The 22,665-nt window shown below is 40.9% G+C and overlaps 1 protein-coding gene across 2 annotated transcripts in view; it reads right to left on the bottom strand.

The window, feature by feature from the left end:
- Window positions 1-22,665, bottom strand: part of ntn1a (netrin 1a) — a 59,202-nt gene that overhangs the window by 4,490 nt on the left and 32,047 nt on the right. Inside the window, exons 4-6 of one of the 2 annotated variants that reach the window (XM_051384218.1) lie at window positions 14,633-14,782; window positions 11,902-11,955; window positions 3,958-4,032 (exon numbers count right to left, since the gene is read on the bottom strand). In XM_051384218.1, coding sequence (XP_051240178.1) covers window positions 3,958-4,032; window positions 11,902-11,955; window positions 14,633-14,782 — 279 coding nt within the window. The remainder of the gene's footprint in view (window positions 1-3,957; window positions 4,033-11,901; window positions 11,956-14,632; window positions 14,783-22,665) is intronic. The other variant, XM_051384219.1, reaches the window with a different exon arrangement.

Below are 22,665 nucleotides of genomic sequence, written 5' to 3'. Positions count from 1 at the left end.
GAGAAATTCAGTGTGTCAGATACACATGTAATCAGCATAAAATAATTTTATTGGATTGGACACCAAATGTTAAAGGGCTCAGATAAAAAAGACTTGATATCTTGACATGAAGTTGGATATTTTTCTGATATACAAAAGAGCTTTTACAGTGCTTACATACTGGAACACAAAATAAATTCTCCCATTTTTGACAGAACATGAAATATATTGCACAGAATAAACCCAACAGGAACACTAGAACAGAAACACAGAAGTTTCCAGCTTGGTGGGGCCATCAACACTGGCTCAATTATCATCAATCATCGCCATCAAATTAGTATCAGCCGCTGATAATACTGATGATAACAATGACAAATCAACTGAAATGATAAGAAGCAAGTATGATAAGAACTGAGAAAAGGGAGAAATGACAAGATCACAGGCACCCATGTACAAATCCTGATAAAGTACACTCATAGTATGAATGCTGTTTTTATCCTCAGTGGAAAACGCTGGTCTTGTGGTCCAGCTATGATGTACAGCTCCACATGCATTATGTCCATTACTACTGACAGAGTAGTGTGATTTGTAATGTGATTAGGAGGCAGAGTACGGCTATTAGAGATGGTTGCTGGAAAGACACTCAGTGATATTACATGATGAATCAACTGCTATGGTCCTCAGAGAGCGAGATGGAGGGAGGAAAAGAAAGAGTGAAGAGATGGAGCAAAGAAAGGGTTGCCTCTCATGTATCAATATATATCGTATTGACCAGATCTCTATTAAGTTCCATTATACTTCTCCTGTACTTACGTGGACAGCTTTTAAAATGAACCACTGTGTTACAGGGTCACTGATTTCACCTTCAGTGTGGAGCTAATGGAGCTGAACATCATGGCAGTATTATTCTGTATTCAGAGTACGTTTTTATCCATATCTATGTTGGATCACAGCCTTGGGAGCCACATTTTATGGATGGTGATGGTGAATATAAAATAAAAGTGAACGTAGCCCTTCCTGACTTGGGAAAGACACTCTTCTAGATTATACTTTTAGTGTTCCAATCCTCTTTAGTTATCCCTTTATTTTATTTTTTTAAAACTTTGTAAAGCACATTGGTTTTCCCCCTGTATATGAAGAGTGCCAGTACATATGTGTATGTTTATATATATATATATATATATATACAGTATGTAAAGTCTGCCTTGCCTTGCCTTTTACAAATACAGTGTGATGAACCGCTGGTATTTTTCTGAAACTCTGAATTTCCATTAAATATCTTTAGCTGAATATCCTCAACGTTATTCTACATAGAAATGTGTGAGGTTTATGTTAGGCCCACCAGTTTTAATTATTTAAACTTTGTTCCTGAGAAATCATATATTGTCCGCCAGCACGGTCAAAATCTCAAAACCCTACACTACCCATGAGCCATTTCAGCTGCAGATAGATTTGTCAGTGTAATCTCTATTAATTGGATTTCATGTTTTTTTTACCAACTTTTCTATTTATTTTCAAACCCTGTTGTATCTTTTGTACTGATGATTGAAACAGGAACATTTCATAACAATCCAAGCCATAGAAGCACTCCAGCCAAGAGTCTCTTAACATTGTCAATGTAGAGAACAAATGGGACTGAAACCAAAGGCACCCGAAATACTTCCTCCTACTTTGCAACTCTATTGAGCTGTTGTTTGCTCGGTACTTTATCGTTCTTCTTCTGCTAATGTTTGTAGATCATATTCTCCCCAGTTGTACAGTATGTCCCCTGAGGCCTGGTGTCAATAGGGACTCAATGGCAGATCTGGTGTGACCCTATGGTGACCTTGGCACCACCTTGCACCGACCAGCTGCCACCAGGTGCTGTTCTCTCTGTTTGAGTTTAAACAATCAATGTACACTGAAATGCCTCGAGTTGTTATACCAGGGATCTTTCCGAGACCAGACATTTCCAACCCCTCCCTGCACCCCGCTCCCTCCTGTGACTCTTTATGTGTGTTTGTATATCGACCACAGAAGCTTGTAGCATCGTTTCCCTACGCAGCATGGAGCCCAGCTCCCCTGCTGATCTTTTCAAAACAGTCCAAAGCTATGGCTCTCTCAATTTATCCTGTAGATTTACATTGTGTTTGACTTTTCGATAAGCTTCGCTGAACTCATATGGTAAATACTGTACAGGGATCCTGTTCTGGTCTGTTACGAATCTTCAATGCTGTTGCAAACTAAGGATGGATATGACAAGGAGCTTAATGGCTCTCATGTACATCGCCAGCACAAAGCCCCCCTGGTGAAGGCAAGGCGGGGAGAAAGTGGATTACATAGAGGATGATGTAACACGTAAAGCTAATCATGGACAGATGGATTAAAGGAAATGTTTTAACAATAATATATGATAATATGGTTATAAAATTATTTAAAATGTACATATTTACTATTTTTTACTTTGAGAACAAAATGATCTGTTCTTTTTATATATGAATACTTTAAATCTAATACTGTCCATGTGTAGACATGATCAGTTCTACATGATTTTTATCATGAAAATAAGAATAAATCTTCCCTACTGTCTTATAACCAAATTCTACCAAACCCCAAATTTCTCTATTTTGTACTTTATTATACTTTGCCTCAATATCTGCCTCCATGTAAAAACTTCCATTTGTCTTTTGCTTGCTGTTATCTCAACCATCGGTACCAGCAGATCCACAACACTTCACACACATACACATATACATACACATACACACGCACACACCAAATCAGGTGGGAGGCTCTCCTGGCTTCAGTCTTGGGAGATGCTCATACATGAGGGAAGTGTGTTGAGTGATGGTGTCTCCAGCAGGAAATCCTCTCTTTTTACCTCTCCACCCTCGAATGGATACTGCCTGCTGTTATCATTCAGGTGTTACATAAATGTTCTACTGATAAAATGAGTGTTTGTCATCAATATCTTATTTTAACTAAAAATGTAACCTGATATTGATAGTTGAGCAACATTGTCCACTGTCTGGCAAAGCCGAAGAAATGTACACAGCCGCGTAGCTGACACATTCATGCATGAATTGATACATATTTCAGAGGCAAGGCTCTTCTCACGACATGAGCAGCAAGGTGGGCATTGGTGGAAGAGGAGGTGTCTATAAGCTGACCCCCTAACTCCCCCAAATCCCTGCAGAACAAAGCCCAGGCCTGTCTGTCAAGCTGCTGAGGTATGCTGCAGGATGCCGCTGCTTGGTTGACCGGTTCAGCAGCCTGACTTCAATCATGGGAGGGGACAGAGGGAGGGGAAGAGGGGAGAGGTCATACGTCTTATCCACACCTTGAATGGCGTGGCGGACGGACGGTCACAGGAATGCAGCGAGAAGCGCTTCGGTTGTGGGGGAAGTGGGCTGCCTTAATGAGGATCTCTTAGAAAGCATCCACTGTCCGTGACACTGTCTTTGCTTTTTCCGCCCGGGTCTTAAATGCCCGCTCGGAGACAACCCCCCCCACCCACCCACACACACACACACACACACACACACACACACACACACACACACACACACACACACACACACACACACACACACACACACACACACACATACAGACACACACACACACACACACACACACCTCTTCCTAATTCTTTATCCTGGCCTTTCTCTCCTTCTGTTTGTCTGCAGCCTCCCTGAAGATAGCAGATCTTCTGTTTGATCCTTTGTCTCTGTCCTCAGAAAGCTGGAGTAAGCCATCAGTAAAATGCCTCCCCTGTAAACTATAGCAGTTCCCCAGCAACCTTCTGGACTGGGATGTGTGGGATGTGAAGTATTATGGGTCCAACTTTTTTTCTTTCTTTTTTTTATCCAGAGCCCAGTCAGTGAAAAAGGAAACTGTGTGTTTCTTCCATCAGACCACATGTTTTTAAGCTTTCCTGTAGAAATAAATGTTAATCCAAGTCAGTAAATGTAAACTCTGTGTAGTCTGTTGACTCACCGTAATCTTTCTTGCAGTACTTCTTCATGTTGATTTTCAGTTTGCCTTTAGACGCCTTGCAATAAGAGTCGCAGTCTGCAAGAATAAGAAGGGAGAAAATACAGTTAGATGGCTAGAAGGAAAAAACAAACAGGGCATGAATTATTATTTTAGTAATGGGGGGGGTTGTGAATTTGTTAAGAATTCAATGTTAGGGAGTTTGAAACATTCTCACATTAAATAATTTTTTAAAAAGCCATTGCATGCCTCATTTTTAATACATTTTCATAAAAAAAACTGTTAAATTGTTCCCACAATTAATTGTAATTTGTAAAAAATTGTAAATAATTGTCCAATAAATTGTGTTCAAAGAATCATTTAATAATTAATAAAAACTAAGAAGAGTGAACAAACTAAGAAATTGGATTAAAATACCAAACACACCCAATACTTTTTTTATTTTGCTGCTCAAGTAATTTATAATAATTCATATTATTATTATTATTATTATTATTATTATTATTATTATTATTGAATGGATGGAATTATCCTCATGCCCTCTAACAAAAAACAAACAAAAAAACATCAGGTAAAAATCCCCTTCAATATTAAGGAAGTTTAATTCATGTTATATTTGGTAAATGTATTTTATTTTTTATTTTTTTGCATGTCTAAAGGTAGTTGTAAAATTGAAACACACTATAGATGAAGTGGGAGTTACATTACTGACTAATAATGACCATAATGAACTAATCATTTCCACAATATTGATGCACATGAATTTCTTTCCTCTTTTGGGCCTACATTTAAACCAGTGTTTTAACAAGCTGCACCAGCAGCGCTTTAGGAGAAATACAGATGACCACTGCCTACCCACTCACTGCCTGTCAGACTGTGGGAATGAGTCAGGCCTATGCAGACCACCCCACTTCAACCCCCACCTCCCTCCAAATCTCACCTCGCTTGTCACCTCAGCCTCCGACCTCTTGAAAAAAATAACCCTGGGATCACTTCAAGGCCCCACCGAGGACCATGTCAAGCTTTTGCATTTATTGCAGTGTGGATGGTGGGGGGGGGAGTGCGCTAAGGGCTGGCAGCTATTTGAGGGAGTAGAAGGTGGGGGGTGTGAAGGGGGTCAATGCCACACAAAGGGAGGTCAGAAAGGGAGAATTAGCCATCCATGAAGCGTTAGGCAGAGGACCCTTTTGGGTGGTGGTGGTGGTGGTGGTGGGGGGGGGGGGGTGTCCACTCTTCAAATAAATACCTCACGCAGGCAGAGGGGTCACCCAAATTGCCTCAAAAGCTCACACACACATACTTGTGTATGTATGTACATGCTCCTTGAGGTAGATGAGTGAGTACTTAAAGGTGATTTCAGCTTGATTTATCATCCAGATAACAACCTCAAAAAATAACATTTTGTATTTGCTAGAGATTGTTTGAGACATCTTCTGTGCACAAAATCATATAGAGCTTTTATTAAAGTTTCTATATTGCATCTGTGGAGATATGAGAACATTTGAAAATCTACTCTGAGTCCAAATGGAGAAGAGTGGAGAGTGTGTGGAAGTCAAAGACAGCGCTGTATTGAAGATATCAAATACATAGTGTGAAACATATTTCTCTAACACAATCATACTGTACTGTATCTCCACATGTTTTTAATTATTGGAAGTAAACTGTTATTTTTTGTTGAGGGCTGACGACAAATGCATTTCAGATTATATATACTCCTGCTCCTTGTCCAGAAAGATCCATAAGGATATGCATATGCATATGTCAGTTTTATGATAGATTACCAGGAGGTGAAGGAGGCAACAGTATATCCCTCCCTCCCACTTTACTGGCCCCAGCAATCCACAGAATACATAGCTTCAGTGATTGCCCCATGCTATGCTGTCACGCTGCCAGACACTTACAGTGCCGGCCAGCATAACGTGATGTGAAGCCATATCATCAAAAAAAAAAAAAAACATATGCCTTTTTTCTGCTCCTTTAGCGCTCTCTCAACTGGCATAAATTGGATCCAGAGTACTGATTTAGTTTACACTTCACTGCTGCAAGTTGTAATGAGTATAGTAAAAGAAAAGAGAGAAGGAACGAGGGAGCAAGAGATGGATGGACAGCAAGTAGTAGTGGAGGAGAATGATGGGGTTTTTGAAGAAGGATTGGAGCTTTCAGGCTGCCTGAATATGAACAAACTTCATTGTTGTGACCAGATCTTTGCTCCATGCCTTTACTCTCCTTTATACTCTGTTTGAATGAGGTTGCCTGGGGAACACCATGACAAGAAAAAATGCAGGGAAGGAGGCGGGAGAATGCATACTGGTAGAAAGCGAAGGGGTGGAGAGGTTGACAAAAAAAGAAGAAAACAGGAGTGAAGTTTATCAGGGGGGTGGGAAGAAGAAGAGGAGGACCAGGATTTTAAGTGAAACCCCAAATCAGCTACAAACCTAAAGCTGGTAGCCTCACAAGCTGGGCGGAAAGGCCACAAAGCTGGAGCTGGTGGTAGTAAATAGAGAGAGTAACAAAAATAGGCAAAGTAAAAGAAACAGAGGAGTCTATATGAGCTGCACCTGATTACCATGTAAATGATCGAAGGGGGAACTGTGGAAAGGATGCTTTGTTTTCTCATAACCCCCCTTGATGCCATCATGATACTTCCCTTTGATAGCCTTTCGTTCCCCATTAGTGTACCCCTGAGACACAGCTCCGGGCCCCGCTGAGAGCACCCCGAGATCCCCATTTAGGGCCAGGCAGTCCCCTACCGTGAGGACAAATGTTCCCTTTGTGCGCGCGTTACAAGCAGGGGAAGTGGGAGCAGTCCTGTAGCACTGAGCTAAAATGTGCTTTGGGTGTTCTGAGTAGATGTAGTTACTACAGCGCTTTGTTTCCTGCCTTTCAGAGCACTGAGAAGTGCGTAACTGAGAGGTGGACCTTTGCCCCTTCTATTAAAGTGCTCCACAACCCTTTAAGCTAATCGTTTTCATTTGGGATGCTTCTTACTAAAGCTGCTTCAAGACCGAATACAGTACAGTACGGTTCTATTTGAGCCCATAGATGCAAGCGAATGCCTGGATTAGGTTCAGTAGCTAGGTAGGACAGTCAATAATAAAACATGCCCAAATTATGAAAATGATGGTAGACAATGCCCTGTACAAGCTGGTGTATGCCCACTGTAGCTTTGTTCACTGACCCTCAACATCATTTAGGGCGAACGTAACATGTACTGTAAACAAAAGTAAAAGTAAAAATGTTTTTATTATCAAAACTCAAGACAAAGTAAATGTGCCTGAAAAGAAGACAGTTTAAAATAAATTTCCCCAACATCTCTCTAGAATCTAGAAGACGATTGCATACTGATCCAATCCACCAAACCAGAAAAAAAATTGAGAGTTTTAAGACATTTCTGCAAGACATATCAAGCAAACATAACTGCATACAGCATAACTGAAGACAACTATGCAACAGGATTGGTGTGCAAACATTCAGCCAAGAAATCTGTATACACTGCAAAATCTAACGCTCAGGTTCAGTTCTTCCTGCAAGATTACAAAATTACATAAAGAGGTTTCAAGGTCACTGCTTCCTTAAAGGTGTGTGACATTTAGGAGGATCTATTGGCAGAAACTGAATATAATATTCATAGGTAGGTTTTCATTGGTGTATCATCACCAATAAGAAAAACCTTTCTACGGAGTCCGCCATGTTGAACCACCATCCTTTTACAGTATCCCAGAAAGGACAAACCAAACACTGGGTCTAGATAGGGCTTTTCACATTTTGAGTTTCTCCTACATGCTTGGAAGTAGCAACTTTACTGCTAGATGCAACTAAATCCTACACACCAGTCCTTTTAGCCATGCTTTCTCAGACTCATTCTGAATTGGTCTCAGATGAAAGTAAGGATTAGGGTTATATGTATATATTATGTGTATATTTATTTAAAAAAAGACGACATTGTATATGTGTGTTTACTATCTATATTCTAAAAAAGTGGGTCATGCTTTAATGACCATTGGGAAATGTGGGTCCCAAGGTGAGACCAGTCAAGAAACACTGGTTTAAGCCACAATTTGATCGACTTTAGCACTGCAGGAAAAAAAAAGCAGTCCCCTCAATTATTTGGATGAAACCAGTCCAGCAATGCAGTGGATGGATGGATGCAATTTCAAGATATATGTGGCTGAACTGTATTGAAGACACTCTGGGATCAGATCGTTTGGTCCACATCCAGAGCTTTACTTCTCTTCATTACAGTTGATTTGACTATTACAAAAAATTAAAAAATAACCACCACCACTTCTGTAGTGCTACAGCTGGCTACAAATATGTATTTTGTTTCTGTTCAGCAGCTCTCACTGTTTCCACACAGATAAAATCAAATGTACCCACGCATGTGAAATCTAATCACAAGTGGTCTCTTGAGGTAAAGCCAGCTGTGAACAGCAGTCTATCTCAACTAGATCTAGACACACTCTGGATATATCTAGATATGGCCACAGCAGCATCAGAGGTACCAGAGCAGCAAGACAAGGAGGTGTAAATGATGGCCTAAGAGGAGGGCTTTCACCCTCAACCAGACTGATTGAGAAACAAATTGTGGCAAATAAAGCATGTAATTAGATTATGGAGCCCAGTGTGCTGTCCTGCTCTGTGCTGAGCTGCTTGCACCAGAGCCATGAGTTTGGATCCTATCCAGCAATGACAGAGAGAGAAAGGGGGAAAGAGAGAGAAGGAGTCCCCACTTCTTTTCTCAATGTATTGCCAGAGTGTAAAAGGTATTGTGTTTTTCGGCCTGTGACGAGGCTGTTAGAGTTATTGACCTGATTTGAGACTTTACTTTTTGGGTGGCGTGCAATCAGTTTTGATGAGTTGGATCATCCTCTTTTACTGTAACTGACGAGAGATGAGTCAGCAGGGACTCCTGTTGGTTATCACCCAAAACATAGACACAGAGAGAGGAAGTAACCCTGCCAGGGTTTTCATGTCATTAAAAATGGTTTTGGGAACCAAAAAGTAAATTGTATGCAAAGGTTTTATATTGATAATGAGAATGTGAAACTACAAAATGTCTTTTACAATTATTTCTCCTCTCATTCTCTCATACAATTAAGTGGTGTAATAAGATCCAATGTTGATATGACTGTAAAGTGCGGCGGAGTTGGCAAGTACCAAACAGGGTGTGTGAAGCAAGACTCATGTCCAAAAAATCTAGGGAGGGGTCCACTAAACTGAACCCCGCTACCCTCATCATCGTCACTCCAATTCTCCTTCTCCTCATCATCATTAGTTACTTTCACATCCTGTGTATCCTGACAGGCCCGGGCGGCCATCACAGGTCATCAGCGGTTAATCTCCTCCACATTTCGTTGCTGCGCAGACGTCTCTGTCACGACCCGTGGGAGTGGCGACTCACACCATCCGTGACCTACCAGCACAATGTGTGTTTTGTCTGGGCCACACCATCGGAGGTATTCTCCATGCATTCCAGCCCTCCGTGTGGTCGAGAGGGGGAGAGCCCTGCTGCAGGAGACAAATTAATATCCACTCCATTTTCCCTCACGCCCTCAATTCACCCGCCCCCCCCCTCTTTCGTTCAACTGAGGCGCAACAAGGCACCTGCCTCACAGCTGTCAGCCCAACACCCCCTGGTATCACACACACAACACAAATGTGTTTTTCCTTTTTTACATTTGTTTCTAAGTGAAAATGTCTTAATTAATCCTCAAATTCTTCCTTATTTCTTCGGCATTCTCTCCTCCTTCCCCCTCTTCATACTGTTTTCTTCCCCCCTCCATCTACTCACTCTTCTTTCTCTTTTCCTCTGTTTTTCATTTTTCCTCCATCCTCCATTTGTTGTTTTTCCTCCACATCCTTTTCGTTTTCAACTTCCCCGTCTTCTTTTCTCCTCCTCCTCCTACTACTACTACTACTACTACTACTACTACTTATAATAATAATAATAATAATAATAATAATAATAATAACAGTATTTTTAAAGAATGTATAATATCAATATTTAATCTAGTGCAGGTATTTTTAGTGGGGTGGAAAATATAGTTTGATGCTCTGATAAAATCACCACATCTGTTTGCAATCACATATTAGGTGATATCAGAGCTGCCGAGCAAGAGGTGCATTTGCTCTGCAACCTTCTGAGGAGGCTCAGAGGGTAATATATGCATCCTCTGGGCCTCAAGCCCGGGTGGTCCAGTGGGACCCGGGGCTACTCACGATTCTGACATGGCCTACGCAGGACGTCCATCAAGGTGCTCCACCTTGCAATCTGCTTGATTTCAACCTCTCTGGGCTGAACAGTCTCGTGCCCATTATACACACAAGAGGGAATTCACAGAACTTTCTGTTGTGATTAGATTAGGGGTATAGCTACGCCGTCAGAGTCATTCCACAGTCTCCTTCAGGTTGTGTTTACATTAGTTCAATGACACGGTTTAATCAATGGGATTATTTGCCTTAAACCAGGATGTAGCTACAGCAAAAGATTTCACATAACAACAGTGAATTGGGGAGAGAAGGTACGGGTATTGTTTTCATACAAAAAATACATATGTCCAAATGCATTTTTTTGTTTAAATGTTGAAATCCTAAAACGGAAAAGTAATAAATATGCGGATCAGCTTTGCATTTATTCAAGTTGATAAAGTAATACAGGTCCTTCTCTTACTTATCCAGTAATCCCTCAATGAGGTGAGGAAAATGTCCTGCACCCCAAAAGTGGACAGATTCCTGACAAAGGGGCCCAGAGAAACTCCAGATATTCTAGCTCAGCACCACCCACAGTGTTATGTGAAGACAAAGCGTGAAACAGAGGGAGACGAAGGAAGTGGAGGAGAGCGAAAAAAGACTGAAAGAGAAAATAAAAGAGGTGGAGGAGGGTTGGGGACCGGCTGTATCCTGACTGTGCTGTCAATTGAAGCTGTCCAGGGAACGTTTGGGACCTCAGAGGGCCCAACAACAGCTGCAGGAGCCTCTTACACACACACTCACATACACATATAGGTTGGGCCTCCTGCAAACTTCATGGGAGAGACAGAGCAAACATGCAATGCCAGATGACTCAATTCTTTCCAGCATGAGGCCAAAAGACAAAATGAGGAACTTAGTCCTACAGGATTTGTACAGGTACTGTATGTTTATTAAGTGTACGATGCAAGTTTTTGTGTTGCACATTTGTAGAATTTATGCCATGGACTGTGCAACTGTATTTTAATAATATAATATAATTCAGCTGAAAATTGCTACAAAACCCACTGGCATTTAACTAGAGATTACATAAATAAATAAGCTCACAAGTCTAGAATCTCTAAGTGGTAATACTGCAAGAATCAGTCCAAACAGATCAGAAGTGAGAAATTGCATCTGATGTACCACAACTAATCTGGATGTCATATCCCGTCCTTAAAAATACAGCAAACTCTGCAAAGGTACACTATAATTTCCAACACAAATCATTTGGTGAAGTACTATTGAATCCTGCACTAAATTACAAGATCCAGTTCCCTCAATCAGTCCTTCCCTCACTTTACGGCATCAGACTGGGAAAGAGGGAGTTTGGAGAGAGGAAAAAATCTAATCAAACAAACTGCCAGGCCCCCGTGCTGTATGCTGGACCAACACCCCACTGTGCCGCAGTTAGACTGATTAATTGTGAAAGTGTGAGAGATTAAAGGAGGCACATCCCACGGTTGCTGCTAATGGATTTAATATTCATGAACCCCTAATAAGGAGGGGGAAGGCATGAGGGATCCAATTTATCCAGCAGTCTGGTTTTTTTTACACTCGTGGAAAAATATTGTAGCAAAGCGTGGAACTGTTTGAAAAATCCCACAACCATTTATGCTGCCACAAAATTCTCCTCATCTTTATTTTATCTCATGTGGATGAGTAGAAAGATAAACATAAGAAAAATGAAATAAATGTTTGACTCTCAGCTGTACTCACCTGATGGCTCCTCTGTACTGCTCGATGGGGTTGTAGGAGGTGCAACTGGAATCTCTTCTCCCAGAGAAAAACATAACATAGACACAAAGAAAGATCAGTTTCATTATTATGTGCATTAATACATGTGTTTTTGCCTTTGTGTGCATGCATGTTGGTGCGGTGTGTCAATTGATAAGGGCGTTAAGACAGAACAATTTAAAGAAATTTAAATATATCAGTGTTAAGCTTCTTAGTTCTGTGATTTTAGTTTTTTTCAACAGACAAGATTTTGGTGTGAAGTAGTTATGGTCGATGGTAGGAAGCAAATTTCCTAAATACCCTACTGACGGAGGGGGTTGTATTTTGTCTCTGTTTCTTCTTTATTCACACGAAGATTCACCTAAATTAGATAGAAGAGTAACGTTGTGTGCTGGTGGCTCAAAAGCTTACGATGCACCACAGCACTGCAACATTGCCAATTCTTGTTGCTTGATCTTGTTGCTACTTTCAAATCAGAGGCATGAAATACAAAAAAAAAAAAAACTAGGCAATAATTTGTATGATCTGGGGTCCAAAATGGGAAACGTGCACATAAATTAAGCTTGGTAAAGTGTAGTAATAAAGTTGTTTTCCTCTATGTCCTATTTCTCTACTATTGAATATTTCATAATTTCTTGTCTTCTTCAATCACCCACAGTTAATTTCAAGCCTTTCTCTTTAGCCATCTGACCAATAAACATCCTGCATTCTACAAACTAGTCACATATTGGATGTTCATACCAAAATATGGACTATTCCCTGTTTCTCTGCCTAACCTCTCTCAGCTCTACCGATGCTGTCTAATAAAGGCATACATTGACAAAAAATGATTTAAACTGAGAAGGTTTCGTCATCTACCTGTTGTCTCTTCACCACCAGTGTCCTGGTTGGATCCTGTGAAATGCCTTAAATAAAGCCTCCTCTCCAAAATCTTTGCCTTTTGTTATTTAGATTCATAATAAATGTTGTCAACCTTCTTTAATGAATCTTTCATTTTCATGTTATGATTTCTCTGTTTCATCCTCCTCCCTTGTTCCCTGCTGCTGTGTAAAAAAACTACAACAGAGCTGTACAACTGTCCAAAGACTTGATTCTCTCAGCCCTCCTTCATACTCTGTTGTATTCACAAGTGGGTAGGAAGTTGACACTCAGAGAAATCATGCATGAATAGCGGCACTCTTATCTCCAAAGGAGCAGGATGGCAACAGAAGATATAAAACCCACATAATGCCTTTTTGTTATTGTGGGCAGGAGGGAGAGAAGAGGCCTCATCAAAAAGTCTGTACAGGGGGAATACGAGGACAAAAGGCGAAACCACAGACATGTATCAAAGACACATGCAAAGAAAGAGGTCGACACGTTGAGTAAAGAGGTGCACAACAGTGGTGATTTCAGCTGTGCAAAGGTGAAGACTTTGTGTGTATTAGGGAAGAAAGAAAGAATCAAGTCTTTTGAGTGAGTAAAATCAGATTTTTCTCAGCTGTGATTGAGCAAACCTGCTTCCTAATTTCAATGTATACAACATTTATGTCTATTGTGCAGCATAAATCAGAATTTGTGATATGTACGCCTGTTGTTGACTTCTGGGCATAATGAAGCCTTTTCCCATGACGAATTGGTCTGTATAATGACAAGAAAAACAATTGATGCCAAAACAATGGCGCCTGAAGCCCAGAGGTCCCTTCGCTCATGTTGTTGTTGATCAGCAATCTTCCATCAGTATTCAGCCGCCACGCATGCCAGTTTAAATAATGAGCCTGCTTCTCATAATCGACTAGTGTGGATTTATGGCTGACAGCGCTGGAAGGTGTACATGAAGTCGAAGATATAATATGACTCTCTGTTAAAATGAAAGTTGGCAAGCGCTATCGCTGAATCTACCAGAGGGCTGTTAAAGTTTAAACTGGATTACATTATCAGACAGGGAATTTATTTCCATCTCACAGAGATCATTGGATGTTTGACACTTACATTCTTACTTGACATTCCCAGGAATCAAACATATCTGAGTCAAGTCAATTTAATGTATTCCTTTATGGGACCTCCGCCATGCGTATCCATGTAGAGATTTATTCTTCATAAGGTTTTAATCCCTAGTATCTAATTATAATGGCAAGAGCAGCAATTAATGAGACAAAAAAGCCAATAAATAACTAGAAATTGCCATTCACTATGCAGCTTTAAGTCTTCAAGTATAGGCCTTCCCTGAGGCGATTTCATCATTTTGACTATAATAGAAGGGCATATTTTGGCTTATAAATGGTCACTGGATGCTGAGAACAAGATTGATCTTGTAATTCAATCCAAAGCTTTCTGCACTCCTACCAAATACACTTTGGGGATCGGAGATGCTGGTGATAACAGCTCTGGGTCTTTGCTCAGATTTATGGAGACCAACAACCCGAGAAGGCTGTGCTGCCGTAAACCTTGAGGTTTCGGTTTAACGGTGTGTTTATTTAAGCTAGCAGATTTACTGGTCAGAAAACCAACAGTCGGACACTAAGAACTTGTCTGAAGAAAAGGATGAGAGGATTTAAATAGTGTAGGAGTTTATGCTCTTACAGTGTGTGTTTGTGTGTGTAGCGTACTGTGTTATGTGTTGAATATGCACATTACTGTAGTGACTGTGTGCGTCCCTCCCTTTCAAATGTGTGCAATAGACCGTATTGCTCCTACGGTGAGGCAGATATGGTAAAGACTTGTTTCCACGTACTTATGCAGGGGGCAATGGGCGAGCGGCTCTGCTGGTAGCCTTTAGCACAGCGGTTGCATGTGATACCAGTCACGCCGTCTTTACAGGGACATTGTCCTGTGGTTTGGTTACAGGTTTTGCCAGCAGCACCCACGGGATGGCAATCGCATGCTGTGAGGAAACAGAGGAAGAAAGAGAGGCACAGTGAGTGGTCACACACAGACACGCACACACACACATGTGGGGAGATACAAACATATACTATCTGTAGAGAGTGCAGGTGGGTACACGGCAGCAGTGGTGGCAACAATAATAGAGTGGTGAGAGACAGGTGGAGGCGTGCAGAGACAGAAGACACCACGGCGCTGGTTATGAAGCAACTGTGGCATCGTGACAAAAAAGACCAACACATCCTCTAGGTCTAAAGACATTTTGTGACATTTTGCCGTCGTTTGCTAATTAGCAAATTAGCATGTAACCATCACATCTCCCATAATTAAAAGCTGCTGAGATACAGTACAAGCATGAGCTGAACTGTCGGTCTGTGTGTGCTCAGCATGTGGCTGTTTGGCCTTGGTGTGTCTGTCAGTGTGTGAGCGCTCTGTGGGACAGCGGCTGTATGTGTGAGGTAAAAAGAGAGGGGTTGTGCATGTTTACCGAATGATAAAATAATGGAGGATAATCCTAATTGCCTGTTTCTGATTTCTGCTGGGCTTTGAACGCCAGCCCAAAACGTCTGTCACACTTCCTCCAGAAACTGGGGGGTCTATCGAACACATATGCCTCAGGAATGTAATCATTTTCCAATTGCTCTCCCCAATGCAAGCCCTTAATTTATTTCACAGCCAAACCCCTGTCAGGTTTGAAATCATTGTTGAATAATAGTTGTCTGAGAGTTGTTTCTTTTCATCTATTTCTGGATATAAATAGTAGTGACTCTGTTACGGAGAGTAGGTTGAATTTATAGTCTTTACAGTAAATCCTGACTCTAATCCAGACCAGAACAAGTCTTGATAATCTACGACCAATTTCCACTTCTTTACTCCGAAAATGCTGTTAATCACCAAACCCTCACCACTATATCCCTCACCCTATAAGTGTTATACTTTCTGTTGATTTGCTGTGGAAAACCAGTGATGCTGACTTCCAGCCTCAGGGTCGGGCTGGCTGTGCTCCTCCCCTAAAGATTTTTTTCTGCATTGTGTCACTTGTCACTCTGAAAGCCTTCAAAGGCAAAGCTGAATTATGTACTTTGAGGTTTGTGGGGGTATTTAGTGGCTTGGCCTGTTTTGTTTTTAACCACACGGTCTGTTCTGCCCACAGTACAAAAATTATAGCTTCAAAACATCTGAACAATCTGTTCATTTCGACCTACTGCATTGCAATTAGTGTTTAATATGCATAAATGTCAAAGCAAATAACAGAAAAATGAATATAAAGCAAAATTATGAAGCTTATGCATACAATCAAAACCAGAGGTTTATTAATTTATTAGTTTAAATAATGTAATCTGACTGCAGGAACAGATGGTATTTGATTGTTCTGTTTCTGTCTAAAGTGACAGTTGTAATGTAATGTGTTCCTTATCTCTACTTCGACCTAGAGCGTTGATACGGTTGTTATTCAGTTGGGCTGTATGAGGGACACACTCTCTGGGAGATCCACATTACAGCAGGCCTCAGGGAAAAGACTGCTGTAAAGTGGTAATGTAATACCGAATCTGTTCTCTTTATGATAGATGTCTTGGAAACAACATAGTTGTTGTTTTGTGAGATATTTTGACTGAAGTGAAGCAAGCAAGATAACTCTATCCTATGGCTGAAGTCTATAATTCTGGGTTCCAGCAGGCCACTATCTCTCTCTCTCAACACACACACACACACACATACACACACTCACTCTCTCGCTTTTATCTCTATTGCTTGTTTCCTGTGATTCAGCTTCTGTTGCTACTCTTATCTGTCCTCTGTGCGCGCACGTGTGTGTGTGTGTGTGTGTGTGTGTGTGTGTGTGTGTGTGTGTGTGTGTGTGTGTGTGTGAGAGAGAGAGTATGTTCTTATCAGACTCAGAGAAGCCTCCTTAAAAGTGTGTGTATCTATTGGAACCTTTATCAGACCAATCTGTCACCGCTTTCATTGCTTAGTTGTGTCTAGCTCAGTGGGAGCAACTGCGCACACACACACACACACACACACACACACACACACACACACATACACACACACACACACACCAAGGAAGCCCAATAAACAGCGTGGAGGCTGGTGCAGCACGTCCTCATGGCTGTAAATTTAGGAGTATGTCAGAGGAGTTTGAAGCACGGGAGGGCAAAGTGTGTTTCTGGTTGGAGCTTCAGAGAGCTACGTTTATATTTTTAAGAGCGTCTGCCTGGTAACCACAGCTCACAGCCTCAAGCTTGCCAGTAAATCAAGGTGCACAGCACATGGTCTACAGGTGGGAAACACTCCAGCCTCCCTCTGCTCTGACTGACTGTCTGACCCGCTGTCCGGTTTGCATGACAAATTGCCTGACTCCCTGGCTGGGTGACCCACCTGTTGGCTAAAGGACTGGCTTACTCTGGAGAGATGCGAGTGAGAGTTTCTGGTTTAAGTGTGTGTCCACTTAACGGTTAAGTGGCGCAGCTTCATGGCTACTACAGATGGCTCGGGGAGATACGGGTCCAAGAGAGCAAGAGGCCCTTTTTTGTCTCAACACTTCCAGCGAGAAAAAAGTAACAGACGTTTATGATAAGAAGAGTAGGCATGTGTATATAAGAGAACCTGTGTCTTTCCCCCTAACAACATAGAACAGAGTTCTGTCGGAATTCCTAAAAGAAGCTCTTGGCGCTGGGAGTTGCGTATAAAAGAATGAAAAATGTTCTTGGTTAATGGGGAGAGTGGAAGGCCTTTTTTTCAAAGGCAGGCAGTCAGGCCTGAGTCTGAGATTGCACAATGTGAGAATTTTGAACTCTGCCAATCGTTTACCATAAAGCTGGTGTTTTAAGTCTGAACTCCGCTCCCCCCATTTGGTTTGTGTGTGCTGTGCCAATAAGAATAATTTGTTGGCCCTGGAGTGAAGCCAAGCTCCCCGAGTCTGTGTTCTATTATAATTAGGTTTCTGCTCTTCCATAAGTATAAAAAAAGGAGAAATAGATAGTGTTATTGGGTTGTTGCACTACACATAAACAGCTCTCTAAATGACGTGTTTATCTAATAGAGTGTGTCTCGCGCGTTGTGTTGTTTAGTGTTTTATTGATCAGAATAATAGGCTGCAACGGCCCCAACAGCCATGCTTTTGGGCCACAGAGCGAGCCTAAAATGTTGGACATGAGCTTGTTTTGTGATTGTTTGATGCACAACATCGCACATGTGTGTTGTTCTAAATTGAAAACATGCAGATATCAGCACACCCATGGAAATCCAAAGCTCAATGTGAAGTCATGAAAAACAATATTTTCCAAATCCCAAGCAGAAAACATGTTATATGCGGTCAATAAAAAATAAAAAAAACCTACTGTGTCAATGGAAGACATATGCTGACGAGCGGGGGGTAGGGTTTTTAGTATGTTATTCTGATTGAAATAGACCATCCCTCAATCAAAGGCTAATTACCCTCTGTATGCAAAATATGTTCCTCATCATCCCACCGACTGATGTAATTATATGATGGTTGATGTTCAGATTCGAATGTGAAGGCCTGAATTCAACCCATCGGTCGCCGAACCCAACGCCAACGTGCTCAAGCTTGATTTTATTAAGTTTAGACGGTCCTCTGAGGAGGACTAATCAAGAGCAGTGCTCATTATTGGCGAAAGACCTCTTCTGTAGTTATCATTGTCATTCAACATACAGCTGCTGACTCCACATCAGTATGGGTTCTTAACGAAATCCCTAACTTTTAAGACAAAGTTAAGACAGGCTTTTAAAATCAGCACCAGGGTGACAAACAGGGATAACAGGCAGCTGAGTAAACTCAATGGAGAGTGACATTTATTATCTCAGTAATATGTCAAACGTGTTCAAACACCACCCAGAGTGCTGCATCTCTTGGTCTTTTCAAATATCCCCTTTTTAAATTAAACTATCGAATACGCTCAACATGTTTTATTCAGAGGTTTCAAACAGTTAAAGATACAAACAAGAGCCGCTTGAAACGTACTCTGTGTTTATACTCTAACTCAATGAGGGGTGAAGTTATAAATTTCTGCGTGTAAATGTAGCCACCGGGCACAGCTCACTCTGCAGTGGATAAGCTGCTGCTCTCTTTCCCACTGGTAATGGCCTCCTATGGAAATGAGCTGCTTTCGGGGAGGATTGTATTACGCATATAAAAACAAACTCTTGTGCTCCTCGACCTGTGCTTGTTCTCCTCCAAAAGTCGCACAGCAAAAGGGCTCTCTCTCTCTTTGAGTTCAATAAATAACCAAACCTCTTAATTGCTGTCACTTCGGTGCAGTGCTCGTGCTGCTTGAGGAGTGGACAGAAATTAGTTCTGCGGTTTGAGTTTCATTGAATTATCTTGAGTTATGATATGGTAAACCTGAGAGAATTTGGCAGGGCGAGACTTTGACAACCCATATAGGTGTTTGACATAGGAAAAAAGCTGTGTGTGGCAGTTGTAAGTATATTAACAGAGAGAGAAAGAGGCAATGTAATACAATGACACACATCTTTTAAGTCTTCATCTGTAGCTTTCCAAATATAGTTTGCAAAAATGTTTTAATTGGCAAAAGAAACAGTTCATGCTTCGTATCATTTGTCAGCTTGGGGTAATTACCACAGATCCTTTATTGTAAGACTGTTTTGATGTAACTGAATAGCTCAGTAGAAGTTGGACAGTGTTTGCTTATAATTTTACATGGCCGGGAAAGATGGGAGGTGTATAAACTCTGGCAAATTTCATGGATTAAATTGAACAAAACCGTTTGTGTAAGCTGACAACTTTATAAATGATGATGAAATGTGTTTATATTTTAGTTTGTTGAGAGGCAGGAGAGAATGTAAAGGAGTCAGAAGAGAGTTTCTTATGTGGGTGACATGATTTACTATTTACTAGTTTGGGTATAAGTATGACACGATTCTGACATGATTATCTTATAACAATAATACTATAGATTATATTTAATTGTTGTAAAATTCCACTGAGGGTGCACAGCAAACCACACTGATGCTGTATTTTTGAGGTGTAAGTTAATGATAATGTAATTGTGCATGACGTTGTAGCTAATGTTAGAATGACATTAGTAATAATGAAAATAATATTCAGAGCTATTTCAATATTATATTATCTGTCAATAATTTTTTTCAATTCATTTATTTATATTTTAGTCTTGCAAAATGTCAGAAAATAGCAATTACAATGCTCTCAGAACCCAAGGGGGAGTTTTGTCAAAATACAAAGATATTCACACTATATAACTATATATAAATATTCACATCTTGTAAGCTGAGAGCAGATCATTTTTGGCATTTTACTTGAAAATAAAAGGAAAAAAATGAAAGATAAATTAGAAGAAAACTAAGTGACTGAGAAATTTCTGACATTCTTTATAAAATTGAAATACACACAGAAGTGTAATTATGGTAAAATAAATGTTGTATGCATTAATGTCACATTAGCAGCATGTTTCCCTCAGTCAGAGCACCAAGTAGAGTCAGAAAAGATGGGAAAAGCAGCCAGTACAGAGACAGAATCCATGCACATAGACAGAAGGACAGAAGAAGATGAAGGAGGCAGAGTTCCTGTCAGATACCAAATCAGTAGCATAGTTATCAAAAAGCTTTACACAGACATAAAATACAGAGACAGCCCCACAGATTAACTACGTACTATACATTAGTTTACTCCAGATGCCAGAGGTCCACACCAGGGGCATTTTTCACAGCTTTTGACTTTCACTGCATGACTCATTTATCCAAAGTTTCCTAACATCAAACTTGTCATCATCAGCGTATGCGAGCAGATTTCCACATCAGTGTAAACTGTTTTATAGTTTTGGTAAAAACATCTTGTCAAACTGAGGTTTTCACTCATGTTTTTTTTTTTTTTTTTGCTTTCATTTTGCTTCCAATGATGGGTTTGTTCTTTTCTGGTGACCCAAATGTTGTCTGCTTGCTTCCAAGGTCTTTCATTTCAGTGGCTAGCAAACTCACCACTGTAAGCAGTAAAAAATAATGAAAAGCAGTCTGTAATCATCAAAAATATGCTGGATCAATCATTTGTTTACTGATTAAAGATAAAACGGTCTCCATCATCTAAAATGTGTACAGCATTAGAGAAAATTGCAGTATAATGATAAATAATACAGTCAATTACTAATTCAAATATGATTGAATTATTTACCAGACATGAATGTAAAAATAGGATAAAAATACTGTATTTTGGAAGAGATCTTCCTAATTTGTAATAACTAGAATGTTTTTATGCTACATAATATTGTGTCTACTGAATATTGTAAACTCAACTTTTGTCAGGAAGTGCAAACAAAGTGACTAAACAATTCTTAATTCTGTAGTGAAACGGACAGCACCTTGAGGCATCTAACCATTTCTGTTCTGAGAAACAAACCCCCATGAAAGTGAGTTATGGGATGCTGAAAGAATCAAGTCTTGGACACATGAGAAGAGGTGTAAAAACAAGGAAAAAAAAGAGGTTAAATTTCCACAATTAGCTCGCCTTGGTAGACACAGAGGAGGATAGGGGTTAATGATACACAACGTCCCCATCGTGATGAATGTGTGTTTGCATTCCTGCTTGACAGGAGAATGGGCCCAAAGCCACGCAAAGGTGTTAATGTCAGTTTAGTAATATCACTCATGAGTGGCTCGAGGGGTGAAAAAATGGATGCATTTGTCAGAGAGCTTGTGTTATGAATGTATGTTCATGCAGAGAATGAGAAGTGCTTGATATGGCTGCTGGATGTCAGGAATTTAATGAGGCTTCTTTTGCATTAGTTTGATAAATGTCTTGTTATGGCGGAATGAAGCATGTCATTGGGGCACATGCACTTTCTGAAAAGGGAAAAGGTGAAAACTATGAACTGAAGTATCACCATTAGACCATTGAGGACAGATTTTTGTCTATTAGACATACAGCTGAATAAAACACATCTTCCCATTGTTTTGTCTGAACGTTGATTCTTTTGCAGCTATTTTACTTTTCAGACATGCCTTCTGTCAAACTGACTGACTGGTCAGTTTATTTATTTACTCCCTGGTGAATGATATGAGCGAACTCAGGCTTAAACTGTCAGCAGACAGCTAATATTTCCTCCTGGACTGCCTTGGGAAGTGAGACGCTCTGAGACTCTCAAACAGGTATACATGTTTTTCTGTGTATGTGTGCGCAAGCTGTATCTATACAGAGTGACTCTGAGGTGTCTCTGGGCTTGTTTGCACAGGGATTCAGGGCTCCTGTTATCTTTTCCTGCAGCTATAGAAGAGGTGAGAAAACATACCCTCACTCTTTCAGTCGCCCCCCCCCGCCCCTCGTCTTCCTCCGCCTCCTCCTCCTCCTCCTCCTCCTCTCTTTCTTTGACCCTTATTAGCTACGGTGAGGGCTGATGGCAGGCGATTCATCCAGCACTTAATAGTGAGCACACCTGCGTGGGGGTGTGTTCCTCCTGTTCTCCTTTCCTTCCTCTTCTTCTTAGCCTCCCTCCCATCTTTCATGCTCTTGCCAGCCCTCTGAACCTGAGTTTTTGTCTCCTCCTTTCCTTTTCTCCCTGTCCTGCAGCCCTTCCACCAATCTTCCTGCATTCTCATTTGTCTTTGACCTACACTGGAGATCACTTCACACCTCAGCTCTGTTTGTTTTGCTTGTCCTGTCATCCCCTCACCCCGCTCTCCTCGAACGAAGCAAAATAACTCAACTGTCGATGAGGGAACACCCAGCCCGACCCGCCCATACCAACACTACCTCAACAATCCCAACAGACCCCCAACTCATCTCCGCTGACAGAGGAAGATGAGGGTGAGACAAGCTCAGGAATGAAAAGACTGCTGACTTCCCCCACTTCCTGTAACTCATCTAAAACTATTTCCTATCAGACCCAT

Source organism: Dicentrarchus labrax, unplaced genomic scaffold (genome assembly GCF_905237075.1).
Source record: "Dicentrarchus labrax unplaced genomic scaffold, dlabrax2021, whole genome shotgun sequence".
Lineage (NCBI taxonomy): Eukaryota > Metazoa > Chordata > Actinopteri > Moronidae > Dicentrarchus > Dicentrarchus labrax.
Note: the sequence above shows the minus strand (reverse complement) of the source record. Positions and strands in the feature narration are given on the sequence as shown.